Genomic DNA, 20,682 nt, shown 5'->3' on the forward strand with positions numbered 1-20,682 from the left:
AGTAATAAGATGTGTCTCTTCTGACTCCTGCTCTGGTACACACCTTACATTTTTTTTTACGTTGTTGGCCTGTTGGTCTGGGAGGGAGTCTATCTGGAAAGTGGCGTTCGGAGAGTCGACTAAGAACATCTGATCGGATGTTTTCTGGGGGGCCGTTCGGGAATATAAGGGCAGTGTAAATTTCCTCCTGGTAGCCAAGGCAGCATTTGGGGTTTTGGGTGGAGTTGCGGTAAATGACATATGAGTTGTATATGGCCAATTGAAAAAAATAAATTGCGACTTTCTTATACCAATGGTATGTCCGTCTCGTGGCAAGGTATGGTTCCAACATTTGGTCATTGAAGTCAACTCCCCCCATGAACAAATTATATTCATAAACGCATTTTGGTTTTTGGATGGGGCCATTTCTTCTAGGGATTTCCACAAAGGTATCATTGTGGATCGAAGACAACATGTAGACATCTCTTCTGTCCCTCCACTTTACTGCCAAAATCTCCTTGTTCCGCAGACTTGCCGTTTCTCCTTTCCTCAACCCTCTTATTGACAAGACTTTGAGGAAAGCCCTTCCGGTTCCTTTTTACAGTGCCACATGCAGGCGTCTTCTTCCGGTGAAGGTTGTGGAACAGGGGCAGAGATGTGTAGAAGTTATCTACATACAGGTGCTAGCCTTTTTCCAGTAGGGGGTATATCAGGTCCCAAACAATTTTCCCGCTTGATCCCAAGTAGTCCGGGCAATTAGGGGGTTGCAGCTGGGTGTCCTTCCCTTCGTACACTTTGAAGGCATACATATACCCTGTGACTCGGTCACATAATTTGTATACCTTCACCCCATAGCAGGCCCTTTTGCTGGGAATAAATTGTTTGATTTTAAGCCTGCCACTAAATTTAACAAGGGACTCATCCACACATATATGTTGGTCCGGGGTAAACAGCTGGGGGAATACTTCAGAAAAATTATTTAATATTGGCCGAATTTTGAAAAGCCTGTCATAATTTGGGTAATTTTGGGGAGGACACTGGGTGTTATCATTGAAATGAAGGAACCTCATTATCATTTGGTATCTGGTTCTGGGCATTACCTTGGAAAAGATTGGCATGTGGTGGATGGGGTGGGTTGACCAATAGGAATTCAAGGTGTTTTTTTTGGTGAGTCCCATACAAAATGTGAGGCCTAAAAAAACCTTCAACTCCTCCACCGTTAGGTCTCTCCACTCGTAGGGACAGGCATAATAGGATGTTGGATTATTTAAAATAAATTGCTGTGCATAAAGGTTGCACTGGGCCACAATTGTGGATAGCATGTCCTCTGTAAAAATTAAATTAAAAAAATTGATTGGGGAAAAATTTTCCGTGTCCACCTGGACTCCTGGCTGGGCAGTGAAAGGGGGAATGTTGGCTTCTCCTGAATTAGGAGAAAGCCACAAGGGGTTTTGAAGGGCATAGGGAAGGCTGGCATGGGTCCTTGGCCTTTCTTACCGAGGTGCTGTGGTGCTGGTGGATGCCACTGTGGTGCTGGTGGAAGGCACTGCGGTGCTGGGGGATGCCACTGCCTCCTCACAAGGACGCCTTCGTTTGGCGGGCCGAATATCTTCCTCCTTTGAGTCACTCAGTGTTCCACTACTGAGGACTGGCTCATAATTGACATCCGACTCAGAATCAGAGTTTGAAATGGAATCCGAACAAGAGAGCTCCCCGTTGCTCTCGTCGGCCTGGGAAAGAATCTGGTATGCCTCCTCGGCTGAAAAGACTCTTTTGGACATGCTTGCTGGTGATGATGCGACTTCACAGGTGTGTGCTAAGCCTGCACTGATGAGGCGGTACTGATGAGCACAGATGGGCACTAATGAGGTGGCACAGAGGGGCACTGATGAGGTGGCACAGAGGGGCACTGATGAGGTGGCACAGAGGGGCACTGATGAGGTGGCACAGAGGGGCACTGATGAGGTGGCACAGAGGGGCACTGATGAGGTGGCACTGATGAGGCGGCACAGATGAGCACTGATGAGGCGGCACAGATGTGCACTGATGAGGCGGCACTGATGAGGCTGCACAGATGTGCACTGATTACACAGATATGCACTGATGAGGTGGCACAGATGGGCACTGATGAGGCGGCACAGATGGGCACTGATGAAGCTGCACAGATAGGCACTGATTGATTGCACAGATGTGCACTGAGGTGGCTCAGATGGGGACTAATTTATGGCACAGATATGCACTGATGAGGTGGCACTGATGGGATGGCACTGAGGTGGCACAGATGTACACTGATATGGTGGAAAAGATGGGCACTGATGAGGCGGAACAGTTGTGCACTGATTGATTGCACTGATGAGGTGGCACAGATGGGCACTGATGAGGCAGCACAGATGGGCACTGATGAGGTGGCACAGATGGGCCACTGATGAGGCGGCACAGATGTGCACTGATTGCACAGATGTGCACTGATGAGGCGGCACAGATGTGCACTGATTGCACAGATGTGCACTGATGAGGCGGCACAGATGGGCATTGATTGGCACAGGTGGGCACTGATTGCAGATGTGCACAGATGTCTGGACACTGATCACCAATGGCACAGGTGGGCGCAGGTGGGCACCGATTGGCACAGGTGGGCACTGATTGGCACAGATCCCACTGTACTATTTGGGCACTGTTTGGTCACTTTTATCACAGTAAAATGTGTTGTAACACTCACAGAAGGCACAGATCGCTGCAGCTATCCTCTCTCTCCTCACACGCGGTCTCTGTGTGAGGGGAGAGAGACGGCAATGCGATGATCTCATATGTTTACATTTGAGATCATCTCTCATTGGCACCGGCGATCGCGCAGTAAACGGCTGCTGTGATTGGCTGTTTACCGCGATCTGTGACTGGCTGTGTCCAGCACAGGATTTCCACAGGAAACAGGATTTCCCCGATGCGCGCACAGGGAACGAGGAAAGGGGAGGACGTCCCATGACGGCCTCCCGGAGATTGAGGTCCGCGCTGTAGCCGTCATTCGGCTATGGCCTGGACCTCAAGTGGTTAAGGTGAAAAAGATCAATGATTCTTAACAAATTAAAGGTATCAGCTCTTTGGAAAAGAGGAAAGATATTGTTATCTGACCTGCGGATAAAGGGGGAGGATTAGTGGTACTAAGAAGAACATATTGCCAAGAGGAAATGTATAGACTTCTTAGAGATAAAGATACCGAGGTGCCATTGGCAGGTAACCCTATGTTGAGCTTTAAGGAGGAGTTGCATTTCTTGGTAGAGAAAGGGAAGCATAAAGGAATTTTGACCACCAAAGAAGCTTTATATTTGGATCACTTATTCTGTAGAACCCCTATTATGTATTTTTTACCAAAGATACATAAAAGTATAGAACAACCGCTGGGTCGCCCCATTGTGAATGGAATTGATTCTATCACCGCAAGATTAGGTCAGTATATAGACTTTTTCCTTCAGCCTTTGGTCACAAAGATGGATGCATATTTGAGAGATACCAAGCAGATTATTCAAATCCTGGATACTCTCACTAGTAGACCTTTGAGCATCTTGGTGACTGCAGATGTTGGATCATTGTACAACATTCTTAGTCATGATGATACTCTGGCTTCAGTCAAATGGGCTCTAGCCAGCTCAGATCTCACTAGAAAACATATCAGGTTTTTACGTAATTGTTTAAGATTTTGTTTGGTGAACAATTATTTCTGGTTTGATTGCCGGTACTTCCTTTAGACCAGGGGTGTGGTGATGGGAGCTGGCTTCGCTCCCAGTCTGGCCAATCTTTTTATGACCCACTGGGGGGAAGAGGTCGTTTTCAAGGATCACCCACCTCAGTTGGTCTGTCACAGGAGGTACATAGACGATTTGATCCTGATTTGGGAGGAGGATATGGCAAGTTTGAGGATTTTTACCAATAAGTTGGATAATACTAAAAATATCAAACTCATTGGAATATTGATTTAAATCAAACGACATTCTTGGATTTGGAAATCTCCAAAAAGGATGATCGTTTTTTTACTAGGAATCATTTTAAGCCAACTTATCGGAATGCATGCATACCCTTAAATAGTAGCCATCACAAAATGTGCTATGCAACATCCCCAGGGGACAGTTTATCAGACTCAGATGTAATTGTTTGTCGGAGGATGAATTTTTATTGCAGTCCCAGGTCCTGGCCAATAGGTTCGTGCAAAAAGGGTATACACATACTGATATAGAGATTAAGAGAAAGTTAGGAAGATAGAGCTACTATTACTGCAGATACCAATTGAGGTGGGAATGGTAAAAATAGGGAATTCCGGGTGATTATGGACTACAGTATTCAATATAAAAAAGTTGAGAAAATTGTGACCAAATATTGGCCCATTCTTAGACAGGATCGTGTTCTTGGGCCACTACTCCCCACACGACCTCAGTTTATATATCGTAAAGCGCCATCACTAAGGGATACCCTGGCTCCGGGAGTAATTGATCCCCCCCCCCCCCCCCCCCCGCTTTTATGCATGTGGAAGATGTGCCACTTGTAAGAGTTTTAGAACTAATATTAAGAAACGTAAAACGTTCAGTTCGTCAGTCACATATAAACAATATCAAATTAGGGATCTTATCACCTGTGCCACAGTTGGTGTTTACATGTTGGAATGCGACTTACAACTTCAGTACATTGGGAGGACAAGTAGGGCTTTACATGCACGAGTAGGTGAACACATCAATAATATTAAAAATGGGCTTAAAACACACAGCATATCTAGGTATTTAGAATGTGTCATCATCGTAATCCCAAGGGTTTGCAATTTTGGGGAATAGAAATTCTCCAAACATTGGAGAGGTGGCAATTATCTTTGCCAGTTAAGTCACAGAGAATCTTTCTGGATATATGAAACTAAAGGCATGTCCCCTGCAGGCTTGAATGTGGACTTTGATCTTAATTGTTTTATTTTGGATAGTTTATTATTAGTAATTTTATTAATTTTCTTATTAGTTTTTAAATAATTTTATATTCATTATATATTTACATATGATGAATATTCTGTCAAACATGTTTAGGGGGGTGTCTGTGGTGTGACGTCATTGTTTTATATTTTATTCAATTATTGATTTCCATGTTCGCGCTGATTGATGAAGTGCCCCTTTAATGTAGTGTGGGAATTTTATATCCCCAATGTATATATATTTTTAGTACACGGTCAGCCTGAATATAATGGCTAGAATCCTTTTTTTAATTCTAAATTATTTGTAACATTTCATGTTACGATTGTACTGGTTCTCTTAAAGCTTATATGATAGGAAGGATAAATTGTGCGGCTGTGTTGTTCTGTCCTGAGAAATTGGTTTAATTGTTATAAATCGTGGGAATTTAATATCCCCAATGTATATATATTTTAGCACATGGTCAGGCTGAATATAGTGAATAGAATCCTTTTTTAAATTCTAAATTATTTGTTTGTAACATTTCATGTTACAATTGTACTGGTTCACGTATAGCTTATATGATAGGCAGGATAAATTGTGCGGCTGAGCCATTCTTTCCTGAGAAAATGGTTTAATTGGCGTTAGGTTGCTATGGCATTCATTATATAACTGAGCGGGGTGTCTACGTTACGCTGAGAAAGTCCCGCCCATAGGACGTAACATGTATGGGGGGAGGAGTTACGTATGATGTCACCCGCGGCCATTTTCTTGGTTTGAAACAATATCGGTGCCATCACGCCTGCACTTGGTTTGAAGTGCTATACTTGTAAGTGGATTTTATACCTTTTATTGCTAAAATAAACATATCAAACGGAGAGCATTAAATCTCTTCCTTATGTTTACATACTGACCCTTGGTGGGGATCGTCTCATACATCGTTGCTTGAGTGCTGGATGTCGATGCCCCATGGTATGAGATACATAGTATGTGACCTTTTCAGGTCAAATTTTTGAAGTGAGTGGCTAGAACTATCTGTGGTGGACAGGCTGCATTCACCCTCATCACTGTCTTATTTGATATCAAGCACCTTACACATGGAGGAGGACCATCTCTCATATTGGGACTGTGATTAAATTATTATATACTTTTGCGCTGCACTGATTTCGTTATATATTGTATGATGGGCTGCATCATTCCTTCCCTAGCATCATAGGATAAGGCCTTTATCTGTAGAAGAGATTCATATAGCTGTTTTGTCCTTCCCAATGGCAAAGCCCCTAGCCCAGATGCCATCTCCCCAGAGTGGAATAATGATAAAGTGTGGAGCTCCCCTCCACTCTTTGTAATCTCTACGCACAGTTTCATGATTAGGGGGCCCTACCTGAATCCATGTACCAGGCGCAAACATTTTTTATCAAGGAGGCCAATTTTGCTGCTGAACCCAGCTTGACCCCATACCAGATGTGGCCTGGGACTTCTCGTTGACTCTCCAATGGAAAACTGAAATTAAATACTTGGCAGAGTATTGTCACCCTAAATTCTTTGCCTCTCCTGACCTTCCAGGTTTGGTAGTTGGAAGTCCCTACCCTTATCTCATCGGCAAGATACATTTAATTAAGATGAAGTTACTATGTCTGGCTGTCCCTCTTTAAGCAACTAAATGTACATATGTCCGCCTTTTTATGGAGTAATGGGCCCTTGTGACTCAGCTTATCTACATTGAGAAAGTCCTTAGCCTCTTGTGAGTTGGCACTCCTGACCTTTTTTTAATACTTTCTGGCTGGGCAGCTTGTGCTTGCCCACAACTGGCTTACTGTTATCCGAGATAAAGCTATGGTTGTGGTAGAAGCTGCCATCCTTGGTTCATATGAGGCATTGTAGTCTCTCTTATACAGAAGCTGTCAGGCCTCATACCCCCTCACTTGCACCATGAGATCAACTATTAAAGCTTACCTCTGTGGAGCAATCCAAATCTTCCTCAACTTTTTCAGTTACCTAGAGCCAGCCATGTGGGCATCGAGGAGAGTTAAGGTTTTAAAGAACTTGTTTGATAATAAACTTCCTTCCTTCAGAGTGCTAAAACCTAAATATTTTCTCCCTAATTGGTACTTTTTCTGTTATATTCACCTTTATCATGACTGTCTCACACAATTTACTTTCTTTTCTACCAGTTTATCCACTTCCAATTTAGAGTCTCTTTTACAAGCTGAGTCCTTGCCTTGGACCCATTTGGTTCTATACAAGGCCTTGCAACAGCCCATCTTGCAGGTTTTGCTTAAAGCTGGAGTCACCGTTTGGGTGTAATATTTCCGCCTCTGTCTGTTTTCGTACTGAAGAATAACTTAAAAAATGTGATGCTGGCTGTTTCCATCTTGCTTGTGGGCATGTGAAGCCCACAAACATTGATTTCCTGGATGCGGTGAATGCTGTTCATTCACAGCTTGTTCATGCGCATGATCATTGTTTACGCACTGAATCTTGGGAAGCCTGACACTAAGCTCCCAGGAGACAGTGCGGCGCCGGGGAAAGGCAATAACCACGCCTACTCCCATGGGAGGAGAGACATGAAGTGCCACAATAAAGTACAATATAAAGGTAATTACAGCGATAAAAAAAAATTTTGCTCAGCATTTCAACATCTATGCAATTAACTGAAGGGGGTAAGATTAAGTTAAAAATTTGAGTGGAACCCCGCTTTAAGTGCAGAGAGAAATAGACCTCTGATCTCCCACATATTGACAGTGATGATTGGGATGATATCTGGGATTATCACAGCAATTGATTTCCACCAGAGATAAGCTTGTGCAATTTAAAATCATGCATTGTTATTACCTCTCACCAGACTGAGTGGGCAAGTTCTTAGCCAATCACTCCACTGTGTGCTGGGGATGTAATAGTGTAAATGCAAACTTCCTCCACATATTTTGGACCTGTCCCATGATACGCCAATATTGGCAACAGGTCTTGCAATTCATTGCAGCTGTTACCAACATTTAGATACCCTTAGAATTTAATATCTCCTTATTTTATTGAACCCTTGGCCCACAAAAAACGTTACTTGGTCTTCTACTCCTTTTATACCTGAAAGGCAATTGTGCTACTATGGCTGTCCTCAGGCCCATCAACCCTTCATATGTGGAAACCCTTATAAATTCTGTTCTTTCCTACAACAGCAGAGGATGCTCTACTCCATCCGAAAAAATTTTGTCCCCTTGGGTGGAAAATTCAGATACTGCATGTCAGGGCTAATGGGTTCCTTTTGGGAACCTTTGCTGCAGTGTGGCTATGCACATCACACACTCTTAGAGGGTTTAACCAATCTTTCCTTCTTCGGCACTTAATGTTTATGGCCTTTTTTTCTTTGTGGTGCATCTTCTTCTGTTGTATGTACAGTACCTTATGTAGGCTCTAGATGATGGTATGTGTACAATATCAGTTACAGCTTGTATATGTTCTCCTCTGGTCTTAGATGTTTAAAGTATATTTCATCTGTTGGTAATGCTCTGTTCTATTTCATTAGTTGGTAATGTGTGGTGTTATCGGGATAGACCACAACCTGCGTTTGTTTACTGGTTTCTAACTGTGAAATGTAGGTTCTCACTTTTCCTTTTTACTTTACACTATACTTTTAAAATTAAATTTGATAAAATATTCTGGTTACTGGCCAGTGCTCGGTGTGCACATTTACAGTGGTGGTCAGTGTGTTCCCTTACATTAGCAGCCAGTGCAGTGTGCCCCCTCAACTTAAGTGCCTCTGGTGAGCTTTGACATTCAATTTTACCCTGGGTGTCCACCTCCTCACTAGGGTGCCCACGTGTCCCGGACTGCCCGGGATTATCCCGATTATCCCGTAATTCACATCTTTGTCCCTGGTCCCGGGCACCTTCATTCCGGGACAATACAGTGTCCCGGAATGAAACTGACAATCTGGGAACAGGGGCGGACCGAGCCGCTAAAGCGCTGGCTCTGGCTCCGCTTCCACCTACTCCTTATCACTGGTTGCTATAGCCGCCTGGCATCAGGCAACCAGTGACGTCACTGCTCAGCGTTGAAAGCGGAGGAGGATTTCACTTCCTCCTCCGCGCTAGTGCTGCTGGTTCTTTCCCCTCTGCACTTGGCTCCAGTGACTGGCTTGCAGCTTGTGTGGGGGGTTTCTGTTCCCACACGCTGCCTGCGATTACAGTGAGTACGGCATCTCTCCCTTCCTCCCCCCTCCTGCCCACCTCACACTAACACACGGACTGAAGTCCCCTTCCCCTTTTCCTCGGCTCGGATGTCACAGACAGGAGAAGGAGGGGGAGGGGAATGGACACAGGACTCAACAGGACGGGACATGCTGATCTGAGGTTTGTACAGAATATTAATGCTTGGCACTTACAGGAGAAGGAGACACAGATACAGGGGACAAGTTGTCAAAAAAGAATACTTGCAGTGATTTTGGGGGATAAGAGCATGCTGTATGTGCTAGGGGGCACTTTAGGAGGGGAGATATATTGTGCTGGGGGGGTCATATTTTTTATTTAACCCCATTCCAGCACAATTTCTCTCCCCTCCCAAAGTGTGCCCCCTAGCACATACAGCATGCTCTTATCCCCCAAAATCACTGCAAGTATTCTTCTTTGACAACTTGCCCCCTTCCCCATCTTCAAAGACAAACTGGCTGCTATTGAGGGGACAATTGTACCGTCTGGAATCCTAGGAACGTTGCTAGAGATTCAGGGCAATTCTGGAGGAGGATGTAAGGAGGCACTAAGGGGGCACCCCGGAGGACGTAAGGGGGCTCTGACTAAGTTAGTACCGCCAGAGTGCCCCATTACATCCCCCCTTACAACCTCCAGGGTGCCCCATTACATCCCCCCTTACAACCTCCAGAGTGCCCCCTTACATCCTTCGGAGTGCCCCACCACCAAAGTGGTATAGCAGTGGCTGACAGACTATCAGGAGGTGATATTGCACTCCTCTTCCTCCTCTCTCCACTAACTACCCCCCGCCATAGACTCCACACTCCTCACCTGTACATATTACCCCCCTCCACACTCCTCACCTGTACATATTACCCACCATTATACATTCTGCACTCCTCTCCTGTGCATATTACCCACCGCCATACATTCCGCACTCCTCTCCTGTACATAATACCCTCCGCCATACATTCCGCACTCCTCTCCTGTACATATTACCCACCGCCATACATTCCGCACCCCTCTCCTGTACATATTACCCACCGCCATACATTCCGCACCCCTCTCCTGTACATATTACCCACCTCCATACTTTCCGCACTCCTCTCCTGTACATATTACCCACCGCCATACATTCCGCACCCCTCTCCTGTACATATTACCCACCGCCATACTTTCCGCACTCCTCTCCTGTACATATTACCCACCGCCATACATTCCGCACTCCTCTCCTGTACATATTACCCACCGCCATACTTTCCGCACTCCTCTCCTGTACATATTACCCACCGCCATACTTTCCGCACTCCTCTCCTGTACATATTACCCACCGCCATACATTCCGCACCCCTCTCCTGTACATATTACCCACCGCCATACAGTCCGCACTCCTCTCCTGTACATATTACCCACCGCCATACATTCCGCACTCCTCTCCTGTACATATTACCCCCCGCCATACACTCTGCATTCCCTATTTAACATTACCACATTCTGCTCTATACAAGTCATCTCAGACTCTCTTTAAGAACACCCCCTTTAAGCCAATATTTAGTGCAATTTAAGACATGTCCACAGTTCATTACGACACGCTTTGCGCACCATATTGTTGTTGTTCTTGATGCCTAGGGCCCACTTTTGATCTTGCACACGGGCCCGCTGATTTCGTACGCCCCTGCCCCAAGAATCGTCAAAAAATTTTGTCAAAAATCATCTTTTTTTTGGGGGGGGGGGGGTGTCCCTGAATGGCAGTTTAGAAATGTGGTCACCCTACTCCTCACAATCAGCAGCAGCATACTTAAAATATTGGTGGAGATGGGGACAGCAGGCAGGCAGGAAGGCTGATGGTGATGTGGGTTGTAGAAGTGCTGGTTTACTGCCCGGATATTCCTGCCATTGATTACATATTGGGACAAGCTTGGGGTGGGAGCACTGCCCACACAAGGAAACCGGGGCTGTCCACAATCAACGTGACAAGGGGATGATTTGGGGGAGAGGTACAGCAGCACAAAGTGCTTTACAAAATGACATGTGGTGGCAGCTGTTTGAGAGTTCTAGGAGGATTTGCGGAGCTCTAGCGCACCCAGGCACCCTCCTGTGGCCATGACTAATCTTCTGCAATCTGGGGTACCCAAATCCTTGGCTGCTGTAAACGGAAAGGATGCTGACAGACTGTGAATCATATATGGGTAAAACTGTACAGAACACTAGGATGCATATGATAATTGCAAAGACAACCCAGGCCAGCAGATACCTTTTGCATCCCAAGTTTATTTTAAAGTAGGAAAACAATTCTTTTCCATTTTATATACATGCAAAGCATTCACTGTCTGGATGCCTGACACTAAAATAAGGGCCTTGTAAACTGTGACAAATTTCTGTCTGAATCTGTCCCCAAGGCTTTTATATGAGCTTGGTGCTCACTCTTAACAGCCTTTAATTAGCCCAATTATTCTTAAGGCGTATAATTAGGAACATGTTTAGAAGTGTCATTGTGATAGGAGGCAAAACAGTGAGCAACGACATTACAAAACATGTTAATGATTTGCTGTATGAGGCTGAAGCTAGAGTTCCTGTGGGGATTTACATTTACTGGTGTGTATATATTTATATATATATATATATATATATATATATAACATTTGTATGTATATTTCATTTTCTATACTGTTTGAATCAAACATTATCCATGCATGGGATTATTGCTTCTTCTACTGTAAGTATTTATCTATTTTCTACCATTTTCCTTGTAAATGCTTTTAAAGTATCAGTTGCTCTTACTGGGAAATGTTGCTCGTCTCTATGGAGCTCTGATTGCAACTATCTCCAGCTGGGATATGTAACCTCTAAGGTGTCCTTTTATGAAACTGAGATCAACTGAGTCTCATCGCTGATCTCAGCTCATTACCGTTTATGAAACTGAGATAATCAGTGGAGAACATGTTCTCCGCTGATTATCTCAGCACAGTGAGAATTTTTAACTGACTTCACAGAAACGGCCAGTTTATGAAGGTGCGATCTCAGTACCTCACTGGCGATCTGTGACAGAATTCTCACTTTCTGATTCACCATTTCAGAAGTGGAGAATCAGAGTGAGAAGCCTGAAACTGGTGAAATTTATAGTGTGTATATATATATATAGATAGATATATATATATATATAGATATATATATATATAGATATATATATATATATATATATATATATATATATATATCTATCTAGATATAGATATGTAGATATAGATATGTATATATAGATATAGATATGTATATATCTATATAGATAGATAAATAGATATTTATTGACATATATAGACTATATCTATCTATAGATATATCTATATATAGATACATCTATTATATATATATTTTTACATATATATATATATATATTATATATAGATATAGATAGCTATATAGCTCTATATCTATATATATATATATATATATATATAGATAGATAGATAGATAGATAGATATATATATATATATATATATATATATATATATATATATATATATATATATATATATATATATATATATATATATATAGATATCTATATATAGATATATAGATATCTATATATAGATATCTATATATAGATATATGTATATATTTTTTTTTAGATGTTCACGTCTCTGGCTGGGTTCACACTTGTGCGATGCGTGAACCAGCGTGATTCCTAAGTGGGTTTTCACATCGCAACTACATTGACATCTGCGCACCACTGCGGGTGTCAATGTAAAGTTAATGACACCCCCAAATCATTTCACAGATCGCAGTGCGAACTATGTAATGGTGCAGGAATCGGATCGCATGGGTGTTCACACCCATGCGATCCGATTCCAGTGCGGACCAAATAAAGGGTCCTGTACCATTTTGGTGCAAATGCAATATGATTTAGGGCCAGTTCCCACTGCTGCGGTGTCCAAGATCGGATGTGATTCGCACCGCACTGCAGTGCAAAATCACATCCGATCTCTGTGCAATGCGATTTCAGCCATACAGATAGTATTGCTAAATTTGCATTGCACTCGGACCAAACTCTTACAGGACCCTTTTTTTGGTCCACAGCAGAATCGGATCGCATGGGTGATTCGATTACTGTCCGAGTTTGCAGATCACACTGCGATATGCGAACTGATTTGGGGGTGTTAACTTTTAGGCCCAGTTCACACTTTTGCGATGCCGGACATCGCACAGGCATCGCATGTAATTCGCAGCACACTGCCATTCACATTACATGCGATGTCTGTGCGTTGCGATATCAGCTGTACAGGTAGTATGGCTGATATCGCACTGCATTCGGTGCAAACACGCACAGGACCCTTTTTTCTGTTCGGACCAGAATCGGATCGCATGTCCGGACTGTCAGTTCGCAGTGCGATATGCAAGCTGAACTGGGGGTGTCCTTAACAATGTATTGACACTCCCCAGCGATTCGCATATGGCAGTGTGAACTGACATGCGAGTCGGTGCGATGCGGGAACCCGCAGTGGATTCGCAGTGTTCTCGCATTGCACCAGTTTATCAATTTTTATGTTTATCAATTATGAAATATATTTTATTTTAATTTATTAATAAATATTTATACTTGTATACTTTATTAAAATTATTTTTTTAATGATTATAAATGTATTTTGCATTTATATGAATGGTGTATTCATTCATTTACTATACACCATTCACATTTAAATAGGGACATGTATGATCTTTAAATATTGATAAAAACAATGTTTTTTTTTATAATTAGGTTAATGTATATTGTGTAGGGGGAATTTAACTTTATTATTTTATTAATATGTTGGGGAATAATGTGTGCTGATTTGTGTTACACTTTGTATTTTATGGTTCCTCATACTGTAATCCCGCTATATCACGCGAGATTATAGTGAGAGGAGCCATTCTCAGGAGTTCCCAGCGTTTGTAGATCGCTCCTCAACTCAACATGAGAAGCGATCTACACACTTTCATAAACAGGCACTCAGAGGAGAGCGATCTCCTCTGAGAATGCCTGAGAACTGAAAAGCGGTATTTTACCGCACTTTCATAAAAGGACACCTTAGGAAGATGTGGCTAACCAGCATCCTATCTGCCCCAGGGTCTTCAGCAAATGCAAATTGAAGTAATAATATTGGTAAATCTTTAGGCCTTATGCACACTGGATGTTATAAAAACACCAATGGCATTAGCAGTAGAAAGCTGTAGCTGTAGAATGAGTTTTTTGTAGTAGCCTTTTTTTAGCGTTTTTTTTTTTTTTTTAGCAAAATTATACTCCCACACAAAGCTTATGGCTCAAAAATGCTGATAAACACCAAATAGCTGCATTTTTCAGTGTTTTTGGCGCATTTGAGCTATGATCAGAGTTATGCCCTGTACACACGGTCGGATTTTCCGATAGAAAATGTGTGATAGGACCTTGTTGTCGGAAATTCAGACTGTGTGTAGGCTCCATCACACATTTTCCATCGGAATTTCCGACACACAAAGTTTGAGAGCTTGCTATAAAATTTTCCGACAACAAAATCCGTTGTTGGAAATTCTGATCTTGTGTACACAGATCCGACGCACAAAGTGCCACGCATGCTCAGAATAAATTAAGAGACAAAAGCTATTGGCTACTGCCCCGTTTATAGTCCCGACGTACGTGTTTTACACAAGTTTGAGCCAACATCCGTTGGAAAAAATCCATGGATTTTGTTGTCGGAATATCTGATCAATGTCTGACCATGTGTACAGGGCATTAGTGTTTTTATGGCTGAAAAACTTGTAAAACCCACTAGTTCTGGGGGGGGGGGTCCAGCCAGAAAACACCCTTGCCAAAAAACGCTGATAACAGCCTATGTGTGCATGGACACAGGATAACATGCTGGGGAGTTTACTGGCTGTAGAAAAAAATGCCTGAAGCCAAAGACAGCAGCTGTAAAAACGTCCAGTGTGCATGAGGCCTTAAGGTATGTTGTAGAACTCCAGCAAAAATGTTTCGAATAAATATACAGTTAAAACATGAAATAAGAAGCAGCATTTGCTGCAATACTCATGCTCAATTCCGCGCTATCCCAACAGTATTTCTTTTCCACCATCAGTTGTGGAAACTCAGTTTTCTAGGTTGACTGACAGCCAGCGATATTTAACTCATTTTGTCTGATCCAGGCTTTCAGGGGAGCAGAAGCAGCACAGTTTACAATCTCACTCTGCCCATCTGCTATGCTTCCCTTTAGCATGCTCCTTGAGCTGCTTCTTCCTCGCAAATTCCTACTCTACAGGGAGTGAAATAAGTTTATACAAATCAAATTCAGGTACTTACTCTGCCTGAAAAATATAAATGTAATGATGTATTAATGAATACAGCAATGTGACTATTTAAAAACTGCACTCATGCTAAAAAATATCAAACACCAAATTTGCACAGATGCACTCAAATAGCATGAAAGATGCTAATGCTCAAAACCATTAACCTAATATTGTTGGCAACAACAATATTAGGTTAATATTAATGAATACAGGAATACATTATCTTTTCGATTTTATTTCTGCCTAATGTTTAGCTTTAAGTGATAATTTATTCTTCACAAAAACTAGACACAGAATGTTATAAACATACAAATCTTTATAGTGAAATGACATGAATCAATCAAATGTTGCATTACCATTTAAATAATGTATCAAATATGTGTCAAGGGCAAATCAATAACATGTATAATGTATAACATGTAAGCGTAAGTCTCTTAAAAGTCTCATGTTCCATAAAGTGTCCATATTCTGAAATCTCTATCCACAATATATTTTTCTATCTAGTAATGTATATTCCAAACATGTAAAGCCACCATCAATTGTATGTGCCAACCATTCTAGAGGATTCAGAACTTCTCAACTATTCTGACCCCTTTATACAAAGGTCATAGATTAACTACAATGCTATATGTTCCACTAGATTATCGCTGTCGCTGCTCAATTGATTTCTTCTCCTTAATGACCATTAATGAGACCGATATGAAAAACACTTATTTACACACCCATTCAATCTTGTACATTTATTACCAAAGAGAACAGTAATTAAGAAAGGGGCTCGCATTTTAAAAGTGCATCAAAGCATTTTGAAGTTACACTTTATACCCAGCACACATGTGTCATGACGTCATCGGCCCAGCGCATCTCATCACTTCAAACTCCATCAGGGACTTGTGGGAGGACAAGTCGAAAAACAAACCAGGGTCTTCTGCAAGGCTTGTGTGTTAACAGGATGATGATTTTAAAAGTAGAATGAGCACAGGGATGACTGATTTTAAGTATGCAGCTGCTCTTCCATTGGGCAAAAGGGCCTGGATCCTAAGACTGGCTGAACAGAATTACAATTTTTTTTAAAAATCCAGGAACTGCAAAGGCAAATCTAAGTAATGTATTACTGTATTTATTGGCGTATAACACTCACTTTTTCACCATGAAAATTGGGTGCAAATAGCGTGTGCATGTTATACGCCAATACTTCAATTTTAGCTGCCTCGGAGGGGACAGGGAAGGGGGCAGGATGAGCGGCGTCAAATTACATACAGTGAGAAACTCCTGTATGGCCTCTATAATAGGAAGTCCCATCTTCTGGGCCGCCATTGGACCACTGTTCTGTCTATCATAGGAGATTCTCACTGTATGTAATCTGTCGGCGCTCATCCCACCCCTCTCCCTGTCCCCTCTAGGCTGCAGATGGGCATTGATCAGGCTGCACTGATGGCAATGGTGAGGCTGCTGCATTAATGTGGACTGGTGAGGCTGCATTGATGTTGACTGATGAGGCTGCATTGATGGCACTTGTGAGGCTGCAGATGGGCATTGATCAGGCTGCATTGATGGCAATGGTGAGGCTGCAGATGGGCACTGACCCTTATTTTGCTTCAAAGTTCCTTATTTAAAATTTAAGTTTTTTTCCTGAAAGTTCCCTCTGAAAATGAATGTGCGTGTTATACGCCGATGGTACTTGAATTAAAAAACACACAAGTCCTGTAACTACATTCATTTGTTTCTTTTATATCTGGCAGTTCTGCAACTCCTTCTGCAGCAGGAGTGTACACTCACTGGGCACTGTATTAGGTACACCTGTTCAATTGCTTGGTAACACAAATTGCTAATTGGCCAATCACATGGCACCAACTCAATGCATTTAGGCATCTAGACGTGGTGAAGATGATCTGCTGAAGTTCAAACCGAGCATTAGAATTTGAAAGAAAGGGGATTTAATTGGCTTGGAATGTGGCATGGTTGTTGGTGCCAAACGGGCTGGTCTGATTATTTTAAAAACTGCTGATCTACTGGGATTTTCACACAACCATCTCTAGGGTTTACAGAGAATGATCCGAAAAAGAGAAAATATCCAGTGAGCGGCAGTTGAATGGATGAAAATGCCTTGTGAGTGTCAGAGGAGAATGGGTAGACTGGTTCAAGATGATAGGCAACAGTAACTCAAATAACAGCTTGTTACAACCAAAGTATGCAGAATAACATCTGTAAATGTACAACACATTGAACTTTGAAGCAAATGTGCTACAGCAGCAGACCACACTAGGTGCCACTCTTGTCAACTAAGAACAGGAAACTGAGGCTACAATTTGCACAGGCTCACCATAATTGCACAATAGAAGATTGTTGCCTGGTTTGATGAGTCTCGATTTTGGCTGCAACATTCAGATGGTAGGCTCAGAATCTGGGATAAACATTAAAGCATGGATATATCCTGCCTTGTATCAATGGTTCAGGCTGGTGGAGGTGGTCTAAAGGTGTGGGGGATATTTTCTTGGAACACGTTGGGCCCCTTAGTAGCAATTGAGCATTGTTTAAATGCCATGGCCTACCTGAGTATTGTTGCTGACCATGTCCATCCCTTTATAACTACAGTGTACAAGTCTTCTGGTGGCTACTTCCAACAGGATAATGCACCATGTTACAAAGCTCAAATCCTCTAAAAACTGGTTTCTTGAACATGACAATGAGTTCATTGTACTCCAATGGCCTCCACAGTCACTAGATCTCAATCCAATAGAGCAACTTTGGAATGTGGTGAAACAGGAGATTTACATAATGGATGTGCCGCTGACAAATTTGCAGCAGCTGCGTGATGCTATCATGTCAGTATGGACCCAAATCTCTGCAAAATGTTACCAACACCTTGTTGAATCTATGCCATGAAGAATTAAGGTAGTTCTGAAGGCAAAAGGGGCTCCAACCCGGTATTAAGAAGGTGTACATACTAAAGTGGCCGGTGAGTGTATATTGTCAGTTACCGGTCAGTGGACCTTACACTTGGGTGCACAAGCGGAGAACAGCCTAATTTTCTGTAGTGACCAGATGATGATAGTTACAAAAACTGACTAACACTTGTTGCAGATAGGGTACAGGGTGCCCAAATATAGAGGAATTTCAGCCAACATACACGGCTACTTTTAAATGTTTTTGGAACAATTCTTTTCCATAGTTTTTGAAAAAGTAGTGGGCACACAGACCTCTATATATCTTTGATACACCAGGAGTGAAGAATAGAAAATCAAATCTTTTAACCCTGCATGGTTATTTGAGGACCACGGATGAAATCACCCACAAAACATACACAATGATATTGTATCACAGTTGGTCCAAAAAATGTTTGTATTGTGCAGTATTGTGCTTGGTGATGAAATCTGTAAAGTGAGACGATGACTTATGTATTGACTTATCTACCAATACAACATACAAAAAGATAGGATTCTAAGAAGAAAATTCTATTTTTTTTTTCCAAGTAACATGAAAAGAAACTGGTTATTGCTAGGACAAGTGGTCACAGTGGAGATACAGAATCCCATAGGAAATGTTTTCAAAGTAAATAAAACCTGCAGCGAGAACGTTTGTTTATCTAGTTTAATCGTTTCACTATTGATGTGTTTTTTTTTCTCTTCTGCTTCTAGTGTGATAAGTATAGAAAAGGCATTATTGACGGATCAGCCTGTGAAGGTCTTTGCTCCAAGGAAAATCTCTATTTTGGAAAATGTTTGTCAACCAGACCGAACAATCAGGTAATATTTGAATTCTTTGCGCATTACTAGGGAGAATAGCAGAGACGGTGCATGTCAGGGATAAGCAGTCTTCAGCACTCCATCTGTTAAAGTCTCATATGATGCTTGGGGAGCTGTAGTTCTGCAACATCTGGAACATCTTCCCTTGTGTGCTCATAAGAGAAGATAATGCAGGGCTCTCACTTCTACTTAACATTCTGAGAAGTGCGTCAGTGACCCTTCTCTAGAGAGTATGGCTAACCTTTTTTATTTTTAGCAGTAGAGCCACATAATACAATAATATTACTGATAACATTTATATAAAAGTCTAAGAGGAACTGAATATTTGCCCCACAGCAACAAACCATATTTTCTCATATTGCAAACGCAGTGTTTTGTTCCTTGGGCATCATGAAATGTTTGGAACACATCTTTTCTCAGCCACTTGAGTCCCAGTGTTCTTTATAAAGATGGCATTTCATATGATGCTTATTTGGTATATTCAGTCATTTTAGCCCTAATGTTTTATTATTGGACTGTGCATGATATTAAAGGAGTGATTTAAAACTAAATGATTGGTGCCGTATCGGTTTGGTGTTTCCTTATTTTACTGGTTGTGTCCCAAGCATAATCCAAACTTGAGGTAGAGCTGTACAGCGTCAAGACTGTTCTATTATAATGGCGGTAAGCTACAGTACCTTATACTGTGACTTCAATTTTTTTTCTCAAAACCTTTAATGGTCTCAATATGATTTAAAATTTGCTGATAGGAAGAACAAATAATGATGCTAAACATGCAAAGTATGCAGGCAGTTTAATTTTCCAACAATGGTATCAGTACTCCAACAGTGCCAGTAATAAAAACAAAACTGCCTGTTTACAACTAAAACATAGCCCTGGTATAACAGGGGGATCAGCCCAGTCGTTTAAACTCTGCAAACGAAATAGATTGATCTGTGCGAATACATACAAGCAGACAGCAAAAAGAATGATCTATAAAGTCCTTGTATACAATCTCATGTGAATTGAGTCTCTATAAAAGAGAATCCTCAATCAGAGGATCAGTTATATAAACTGGTACAGTATTCAGGTCTAAAGATGCATGTTATGTTAATAGGACTGCATGCGTATGTGCCGCACATTGGACCCACACTAGCACAAAGTGCACTCAGATGCATAAGGCCTTATACCAAATGCCACTTTGCTCATCCAATCCTAAAAGACAGTTAGAGGCATGATGTCCAGCATTGAAGTGCAGGCTCTGATTATACATTGTTGAAATGCTCTGTTTTAGAAGTATCTGGGAATCTGGGGAAATCTAGAAGGTGTGATAAAGTGTCAGATGGAGGATGCTGAGCATGTTGATTTTGGATCTGAGCTGGAACCTAGGAAAGAAATTATACTGTTTGACAAGCCAACAAGAGGAACCACTGTGCAAAAATTCAAAGAGATGGTGCATAGTCTCTTTAAAGTAAGTAATATACCTTTATTATATCTTACTAACAATTCCTCTTAGTTGAGAATGATTCTTGACCATCTGTGATGAACTTAGATATGTCTAGGGGAGAGAAAAAAAG

The 20,682-nt window shown here is 41.9% G+C and overlaps 1 protein-coding gene across 7 annotated transcripts in view; it reads left to right on the forward strand.

Annotated features, from left to right (window-relative positions):
* Window positions 1-20,682, forward strand: part of DIPK1A (divergent protein kinase domain 1A) — a 274,738-nt gene that overhangs the window by 236,779 nt on the left and 17,277 nt on the right. For all 7 annotated transcript variants that reach the window (XM_073593134.1, XM_073593135.1, XM_073593131.1 and 4 more), the window contains 2 exons: window positions 19,019-19,126; window positions 20,400-20,576. In XM_073593134.1, coding sequence (XP_073449235.1) covers window positions 19,019-19,126; window positions 20,400-20,576 — 285 coding nt within the window. The remainder of the gene's footprint in view (window positions 1-19,018; window positions 19,127-20,399; window positions 20,577-20,682) is intronic.

This window comes from Aquarana catesbeiana, linkage group LG07, assembly GCF_042186555.1.
Source record: "Aquarana catesbeiana isolate 2022-GZ linkage group LG07, ASM4218655v1, whole genome shotgun sequence".
Lineage (NCBI taxonomy): Eukaryota > Metazoa > Chordata > Amphibia > Anura > Ranidae > Aquarana > Aquarana catesbeiana.